Raw genomic sequence first — 9,476 nt, forward strand, 5'->3', positions numbered from 1 at the left:
TCCTGTGCGGGTTCCCTCATCACACCTCAATCACCGGACGGTCACACTGACATCTGAGAACCGCTGCGGGGGGGTCAATGGAAAGTTAATGACGCCCCCAGATCGCTTCGCAGATCGCAGTGCAAACATATCATTCTTATTTCAGTCTGTGTTCCTGTTGGAGAGTTCCCCTCATTTCCTGTCTAGATAAATGTTGTCACCGGGACAGGAAGTGAGGGGAAATCTCTGTAATGGAGCACCGGATAGAAGAAAAAACCTGACAGGGGATCTAATCCTGACCCACTCTGCCTAAAAACAGTCTGGGCTCTCTGATCACATTTTTTCTTCCAGTAATAAATCTCTAGATGACGTCTTCATAGATTTCCTCTCCGATTGTTCCATTTATTTCCATCTCTTTGTAGTATAGATTGTATGGAGGAGGAGGGAGAGGGGCAGAGAGGAGAGGTGACCCCATCCTATCCCATCACAGTGACCCCCACCCCCCCTCTATCTGATCATGGTTTCCCCCCCCCCACACAGAGGGACCACATGTGGGGGAGGGGAGCGAGGAGGAGAGAGAAGAGGGAGAGGGGAGAGGGAGAGATGACTGAAGTTGCACACTGATATTTTCTGCTTACAAGTTATAATGCATTATTTAAGTTTGTTATGGGATAGATAGACAGATAGATAGGCCACACCCATCCTTTCTGACCAATAGGAACACGTTATTGTTACTGCAATAATTGGACAGATATTCTACCCAATCACAACGATCAGTAAGAAATCTCACATTTATTTATAGTAGAAAAACTTGCAGGAAGCCCCGCCCACTGCTATATACTATTGGATGAATATTAAATGAATTCCCCTCCTTTGTCTGACGTCACCAGACTGTGGGCGGAGTTCTCACATCTCCCGCCTCCCCCCACATATCTTTATACAACCTCTATATACATATATCCCAGCATGGAGGGGCTCAGTGAAGGTGGTGGTGAAGGTGTAGAGGTGTCGGATCGGGTCACACAGATCATAAAAGGAGATCTGCCCGGCCTCATAATCCAGATCTATCCTGACTCTGTTACTGGAGGGATTGGTGGGGAAGAAGATATGATTTCTGTCATATACAACATAATACTGATTATAATACCTGTCCATTGCCCAGGACTTTTTATTTTCTCCAATCACTGACTCCTTCCCTCTCCTCTCTATACTGGGGTAACACATCCCGACTCTCCAGTGCTCTGCCCCCCCGACATCCACTTCCCAGTAATGTCTCCCTGAGGAGAAACTCCGACTGCTCATCACCTGAGAAGAAAAATCCTGGAATCTCTCTGGTGTTTCTGGGAGATTCTGCTCTATATCTGACCTGGATACAGTTTTCCTGTCATCTGATATCTGTAGATATTTATTAGCTGTGTTTCCATCCAGTAATATGTCTGCAGCCCCCTGTATATAGAAGTATACATTTACCTCTGTTATTATATCAGATAATGTGTGTAAGACCCCCGCCACATCCAGACCCCCTCCATCATGGAGGAGCTCCTCATGTCTCTCTCTGTCCTCATTATCTCCATCCTCAGTATCACACAAGTCACCTGTGTCTGATTCCTGTAAGACAGTCAGTGGATCCGTCACGTTACACAGCTCCTCAATGTGACGCAACTTCCTGGACAGCTCCTCCTTCTTTATTTCCAGATCCCGGATGGAGATGGAGATCCGCTCTGCCCTCCTGGAGATGTCCCTCAGGGCTCTCTTCTCCAGGTCTTCCAGATGTCTCCTGAGATCTCTAAACAGGGCAGTGACTCTCGCGGTTTCACCAGCTGCTTCTTTTTCTACTTTCCTCCGGTGTTCCTGCAGACTCTGGACTTTTTCCTCCGTCTCCTCTCTCTTTGTCAGAAGTTTCTGCAGAACATTCCTCAGTGTCTCCTTTTTCTTCTCAGAAGCCTCATCCAGTGTCTCCACCTGGTGTCCCCGATGTTCTCCAGCCAAACTGCAGGACACACAGATACAGGTCTCATCCTCAGTGCAGTAATACTCCAGGATCTTCTTATGGACGGAGCATTTCCTGCTCTCCATGGACAAGGTGGGGTCACATAAGACGTGTTCTGGGGACTTTTTGTGGACTCTCAGGTGTCTATCACACAGAGAAACCTCACAGAGCAGACAGGATCTAACAGCAGGTACAGGATAGTCCACACAGTGAGTACAGAAGACCCCGGACTCCTCTTGATCTGGCTGAGTAGACAGGAAAGTCTCTGCTATGTTACATAGTGTTATGTTCCTCTGCAGTGCAGGACGCTCCTGAAACTTCTCTCTGCATACAGGACAGGAATATCCTCCAGACCCCTCCTGTGTATCCAGCACACCATCAATACAGACCCGGCAGAAGTTGTGACCACATCGCAGGGTTACAGGATCCGTATAAATGTTCAGACAGACGGAACATTCCAACTCAGCTCTCAGATCACCAGACGCCATCGCTGACAGCAGAAGAGAAACTAACCTGAAAGTCTCTGACACCGGAGAGGAATGAGGATGGGGGAGGGGTGACGTCCTCCAACACAGGGTGAGGCTGGATGAATATTATGAGTAGAATTATAGAGGTCTGATAATGTTGAACACATCTGTTGTGTGTTCTGACTGATCTAAGGAAGGGCATGAATAAATAAGCCCGAAATATAATCTTTGTCTGAACAGATGATTGTAATGATTTTGTCTGGAATAACTTTACTTGCTTTGTAATCTTTTTCCAAAGATTTGATATAATAAAGCAACACATTTTTAGTGCAGTGACCGGTGGAACTTTATTCTTATATATACAAGGTTGGTGGGAGGATCTGTTTGCTGGCACTAGATAGAAAGCTGTGTGCGGTTCTCCTCTACACTTCAACATGAAGTGGTCGGCGGGCAGAGTCAGCTGGTGGACGGAGAGGGTGGGCGGAGTCAGCTGGTGGACGGAGAGGGCGGGCGGAGTCAGCTGGTGGACGGAGAGGGTGGGCGGAGTCAGCTGGTGGACGGAGAGGGTGGGCGGAGTCAGATGGTGGATGGAGAGGGTGGGCAGAGTCAGCTGGTGGATGGAGAGGGTGGGCGGAGTCAGCTGGTGTACGAAGAGGGCAGGCAGAGTCAGCTGGTGGGCAGAGAGGGTGGGCAGAGTTAGCTGGTGGATGGAGAGGGCGAGCAGAGTCAGCTGGTGGACGGAGAGGGCGGGCGGAGTCAGCTGGTGGACAGAGAGGGTGGGCGGAGTCAGCTGGTGGACGGAGAGGGTGGGCGGAGTCAGCTGGTGGATGGAGAGGGTGGGCAGAGTCAGCTGGTGGACGAAGAGGGCGGGCAGAGTCAGTTGGTGGACAGAGAGGGTGGGCAGAGTCAGCTGGTGGACGGAGAGGGCGGGCAGAGTCAGCTGGTGGGCGGAGAGGGCGGGCAGAGTCAGCTGGTGGGCGTAGAGGGTGGGCGGAGTTAGCCGGTGGGTGGAGTCAGCGGGTGGACAGAGAGGGCGGGTGGAGTCAGTCTGTCTAATGAGACACATTACAAGGGGGCGTGTGTGAAGGGGGCATGTCTTCTGCTGCTCTGTACCTGAGAAATCAAATAAAGACATCAGAGAGAAAGACAGAGAGACACCAGAGAGAAAAAGAGGAACAACAGAGAGAAAGGGACAGCAGAGAGAAAGGGACAGCAGAGAGAAAGAGACAGCAGAGAGAAAGAGACAGCAGAGAGAGAGAGACGTCAGAGAAAGACGTCGGCGGCTGAACATCCCGACGCCCATCTTGGTACACCCTGCACTCGGCTGTAGTAAGCCAGCAGCGGACATCTTGTTACACCTTGCCCAGCTGGGTGTAACAAGATGTCTGCTGCTGCTTACTGCGGCAGGGTGTACCAAGATGGGCTTCACAGCACAGCATTTCAAAAATAAATCATTTCCTCATGTCATTTATTGCTGCATTTCAGTGCCAGCCAACTCTCAGTGCCCATAAGTGCCATCTATCAGTGCTAGCCACTTGTCGGTGTCATCTATCAGTGCCACCTATCAGTGCCAGCCACCTGTCAATGTCACCTATCAGTGCCCAAAAGTGTCACCTATCAGTGCCACCTATCAGTCCCCATTGGTCAGTACCACATATCAGTGCCCATCAATCAAACTGTCACATGACATTAAAAAAAAAGTATCGGGGCGCATGCGCGGAGGCTCCTAAGATGGACGTGTAGTCTGAGAGCTCCGTCCCGCCGTAGCAGCTCCGGCCTCTATCCCGGCACCCCACGCAGCAATAATCGCCTGAAAAGTATCCACAAGGCAAGCGGAAGCCCCGGGGACACCCCCGATGTACGCGGGAGCGGTAAGGAGGAATCTGAAGCCCGCATTTGAAGCCACTGTGTCCCTGTCAGAAACGGCCAAGATGGCGGCGGATCCGAGCTGCCCAGGCCCAGCGCGCTCGCCTAGCCTACATACAGCGGCATCCCCGTCCTTACTGGCACCGGACCCCTTAGCTGACTTCCCTCCCCTGGGAGCCACCTCTCCTGCTTCCACAGCATCCCTCCTGGAGCATACCCTGGCAGACATGGGTCTCTCACCTATGGAGGCTGGTCCACCTCAGTCACATCCCTCACTACAGCCTGAGGCTTCAGGCCTACCTCACAACCTGAATGTGTCTGAACATTTTACTAAGTTTGCTGATCTCCTGAACATAACGGCACACAAGATTACAAGTGATATCAAGGCTGACCTTCAACATATAGGCTCCTGCATTGAAATAATTGAGTCTAATTTGGAAACCACTATTACCAGGACAAAAACACGGCTTGCATACAGACTTTACAAGAACAGCTGGAGACGGCACAAGCTAAAATAGACGATCTCGAAAATAGAAATCGAAGGTACAATTTTAGGGTCAGGGGGCTCCCTGAATCCTACAAAGATGTTCCTGAGGTGGTCTCTTCCCTCATCAAAACCCTAATTCCGGAGATCCCGAACCACCGACTGGAATTGGACAGAGCCCACAGAGCCCTCAGACCTCCTAGAGCGGATGGGCTTCCCCGAGACATTGTGGTTAAACCCCACTTTTATTCGGTCAAAGAGGAAATCATGCACAAATCGAGATCCTTACCGAAGATCATTTTTCAAGGGCATCATCTGCAGATCTTCGCTGACTTATCCCTGTCTACTATCCAAAAAAGGAGAACCTTGAAACCTCTGCTTCAAGTCCTGATGGACAAAGAAATCAAGTATTGGTGGCTCTTTCCATTCCAGCTCAAATTTGTTTGGAGAAGCAAAGCCTACACTTTTGGTTCCCTGCATGAAGGGGAAAAACTCCTGCTGCAGCTAGGCCTCATCAACCAGACTCCAAATCCCACTCCTCAAGGAAACACGCTACAGTCTGCCAAGAGGCAACTGCCCACCAGCCCTCTGCCTCCAGTGTGGGAGACTGTACGATCTAAGAAATCTAAGGAAACCGGACCCCCCTGAGAGCACCATCCACAAGTTCTTCATGCACTTTGTAACCTCTCAGATGCTCCCTGGGAGCAACTGCCACCCCACTTGTGCCTTGGGTCCTGACTCTTTCCTCAGTCCACTACTGCTACACTCATCCACAGTGGACATGTGGTGGACATTAGAGAGTAACTAGGCCGTGCACCCTCCTTGGGACTTTCCATTGTTACTACCCATGACCCATCTCCTTCTCATGCTTATTTTTTTTGGGGGGGGTGGAGGATTGAGTTTTGTCCTTTTATTTTTCCCCCTTGCTGTCACATGGGGTCTTATTAGTTGCCCCTATCCTTGCCCCCCCTTGCTGCCTACCAGATGTCCGTGACTTTCAATTCTTCTAAGTTTCAGGTGTTATATGTAATTCTATTCGTACATATTCCATACATTTTTATTTGTTGGTTTTTACGCATTTTTTACTAAATAACGGGCTCTCGGTCCTCAACCCTCCATCTTAACTCATCCCAACTTATTGATGATAGTGGAGGCATGGGGGCCTTGGTTGTATAGGTGCCATATATAAGCTTATTTTTTGTATGTTTTATGGTTTTCCATAATGGTTGGGGCCTGCCTGCTGTGGCGGTGCTCATGCACCCCCCATTTGTCTGGCTTACTGGGGCTTTTTGGCCCTAGTTTCTGGACAAACCTTGTCCCTATTTTTTGACGAGACGGTTTGTGTGTATGTTTTGTCGTTGCATGTGGGGGACCCTGTCCCCTCCACTCTACGGTTGGCTCTCTTGTCACCCGACTTTCTATTTTTCCTTCTCTCTTTTCTTCCTTCCATCTGTATTTATTCTTCCTTTATCGTTGCAGGAGTCGCCAGAGGGTCGTTTCAACTAAACATTCATCCCCCTCCGGGGCTACTTCCATGGTATGTAATGAGGCTTGGGCTCAGTGGAATCTTCAGGGTAAGTGCTTTTGCTTTCTATGGCGGTCCTCCCTCTCTGCTCAATGGCTGATACGCCCTTGCCTCCACTTTCTCCACTCAAAATTATTTCACACAATTCCCAGGGGTTGAACTCTCCTCTTAAACGTCGCAAAGTATTTCAGTACCTCTACAAACATGGGGTAGATGTAGCTCTGCTTCAGGAAACTCACTTCCCTAAAAGATTTAACCCTTCATTTATACACTCTAAATTCCCCCTATTTTACCTGGCCAATGCAGAGGATAAAACTAGGGGAGTGGGCATCTTTGTCTCTAAACGCTGCAAATTTACACTGAAATCTGAATTCAAGGACACTGAGGGTAGGTTCTTGTTATTAGTGGGTGATCTTGATGGAAAATTGTACTCATTAGTATCTTACTATGCCCCCAACAAGGGCCAGCTAACTTTTTTCAACCGTATGCTCTCCACTTTATCGCCATTACTGGAGGGTACTGTAGTTTTCGGAGGGGACTCTAACACCGCATTTGACCAGGGATTAGACAAATCGCGCCCTCCTGGCAAACGCCTGACCAGACCCACTAATCAAAGCCTACGTATAACCAAGTTGCTCTTTCGGCGAGGTTTGGTTGACATCTGGAGAGAAGTGAATCCGACTCTAAGAGATTTCACGCACTATTCTAACCCTCACCGCTCCTTCTCCCGGATAGACCACATTCTTGTTGAATCTGCATCTATTCCTCTGGCTACAAGGGCTAGTATTAAAGAGGTGGTCTGGTCGGATCACTCAATGGTAGTTTTGTCCCTCTCTCGTCCTGCTAACCACAGGCCGTGTAGACGTTGGCGACTTAATGAGTCTATTCTGAGTGATCCCGCTAGGGTTCAAGACGAACAAAATATCCTCCAATACTTTGACACGAATGACACACCTGACATAGAGGATACTTGCCTGTGGGCTGCCCATAAGGCGGTAATTAGGGGTCAACTTATACAACTTTCTTCCCAGATCAACAAAACAAACAAAGCTAATATTGAAAATCTAGACAAGGAATACTCCAAATTAGCCAAGCAACATAAAAAGAACCCAAGTTCTGTCCCCATTCCCAAACTAGATGCTGCTAGAGTGGCTTTGAACTTGGCCCTAACCACCAAAGCCGAAAAATGGCTGCGCTGGAATAGAGCCAGATTCTACTATCAGGGTGATAATATTGGTTCCATGTTGGCCAAGAGATTGACACCTAAGCTCCGAACCCCGGCACTCCCCAAAATCAGAATCCAAGGTGGCTCCATGTCACAGAACCCCCAGCGCATTATGCACGAATTCCACGACTTTTACACATCATTGTACAGCGGTACTCATAGCCCATCCCCTGCAGAGATTAACAAATTCCTTGATACCCTCCCGATCCCATCTTTAAAAGACATACACAAATCTAGGATGGACTCGCCCATTTCAGCAGATGAGGTGTGCGCTGTGATTAAAAATTTGAAAATGCATTCAGCCCCTGGCCCGGATGGTTTTTCGATACCCTACTATAAAGCGTTTGCCCCTATGCTTGCCCCGTACATGGCCCGTTTTTTCAACACTCTCCGAAGGGGGGGAGTCTTGATTCCTCTCTCAATGAGGCTTACATCACGGTTCTTCCTAAGCCTAATAAAGACGCTAGTTCGGTCAGTAATTATAGACCAATCTCTCTCATCAACAATGACTTGAAGATTCTGACCAAGATCCTTGCTAACCGCCTGGCTTCCTTTATCAGCTTATACATACACAAGGACCAAGTGGGATTTATTCCGGGAAGACAAGGCCCGGATCAAACTCGCAGGGCCATAGACATCATTTCACTTCTTAATTCCAATTGGGACGGGAAATCTACCAGACAGGGATGCCTCTTGTCTTTAGATCTCCAAAAAGCGTTTGACTCTGTGCACTGGTCATATATTTTCACAACCTTACAACGTTGGGGATTTGGAGATTCTTTCCTCAATGTCTTGCGAGCCCTTTACTCCTCTCCAACGGCCCAGGTGCGTCTGCAGGGATTTTATTCGGAATCTTTCCCCATATCTAGAGGTACCAGACAGGGATGTCCGCTATCTCCTTTAATTTTTGCAATAGCAATCGAATCGTTGGCCATAGCCATTAGGCATAACCCAAATATTAAGGGTATTCATTGCGGTCCTAGTCAGCACAAATGTGCCTTATTTGCGGACGACATCCTACTGTACGTCTCTTCCCCCCTGACCTCGTTGCCCAATATTTGTAGTCTCCTTGATGACTTTGGATCGCTTTCAGGCCTCAGGGTTAATTATCATAAATCACAAGCACTCAATGTTAATATCTCTGGCCCACTCATGGAAAGGCTCAGGGACAGCTTCAAATTCACCTGGAGTGACTCTACGATATCGTACCTGGGGATTAAATTAACCCCCAGGATAGATCTCTTCCATCAAGCTAACTACCCTCCGTTATTCCACGAGTTGGAGGAAGATCTAAACAGGTGGGCGGGGCTGTCCCTATTCTGGCTAGGTAGAATCAATGCCATAAAGATGACGCTGCTCCCTCGCATCCTGTATTATTTCAGGGCTCTTCCCATCCCAGTGGATAGGGTGCGCTTGCAACGTTTCCAAGCTAAAGTTATTAAATTTGTCTGGGGGAAGGGAGGACATAGATTCTCCAAATCCATATTATTCAGATCCAAATCGGAAGGCGGTTTGGGCCTCCCGAACTTACGTCTATACTATCAAGCAGCCCAGTTGGCACAGGTGTCAGCTATATATTCCAGATGGGAACAGCCTGATTGGATACAGATAGAGAGACAGGCGGTACCTAGGCACACGTTGGACTTCCTTATGTGGAGCCCTAAAAAAAATGAGACCTCCGATCCTCTCCCTAACTCTCTCACACTCCTTTGCAGTTTGGGATGGATTTAAAAATAATTGCTCCCTAATTTCCCAAATAAAACCTTTATCTCACCTTTTCCATAACCCAGACTTCCCTCCGGGCCTGGACATTAAAGCCTTTCAATGGTGGCTGGACAAGGGGCTATATAGAATAGGACACTTCCTCAGACCTGTGGGCCCAATCTCTAAAGCCTACTGCATCAGCAAACTTGATATGCCCCCCACTGAAATATTTCGAT

General features: G+C 48.6%; 1 protein-coding gene across 1 annotated transcript; it reads right to left on the minus strand.

Moving 5' to 3' along the window:
• Positions 1-561: 561 nt before the first annotated feature.
• Positions 562-2,479, minus strand: LOC143964248 (E3 ubiquitin-protein ligase TRIM39-like). Its single transcript, XM_077473949.1, has one exon. The coding sequence runs from the start codon at positions 2,455-2,457 to the stop codon at positions 886-888; it is 1,572 nt and encodes a 523-aa protein (XP_077330075.1). The 5' UTR covers positions 2,458-2,479; the 3' UTR covers positions 562-885.
• Between the last annotated feature and the right edge of the window lie 6,997 nt (positions 2,480-9,476).

The sequence above is a fragment of the Lithobates pipiens genome, unplaced genomic scaffold (genome assembly GCF_037356315.1).
Source record: "Lithobates pipiens isolate NorthernLeopardFrog02 unplaced genomic scaffold, aLitPip1_a1.2 Scaffold_8, whole genome shotgun sequence".
NCBI lineage: Eukaryota > Metazoa > Chordata > Amphibia > Anura > Ranidae > Lithobates > Lithobates pipiens.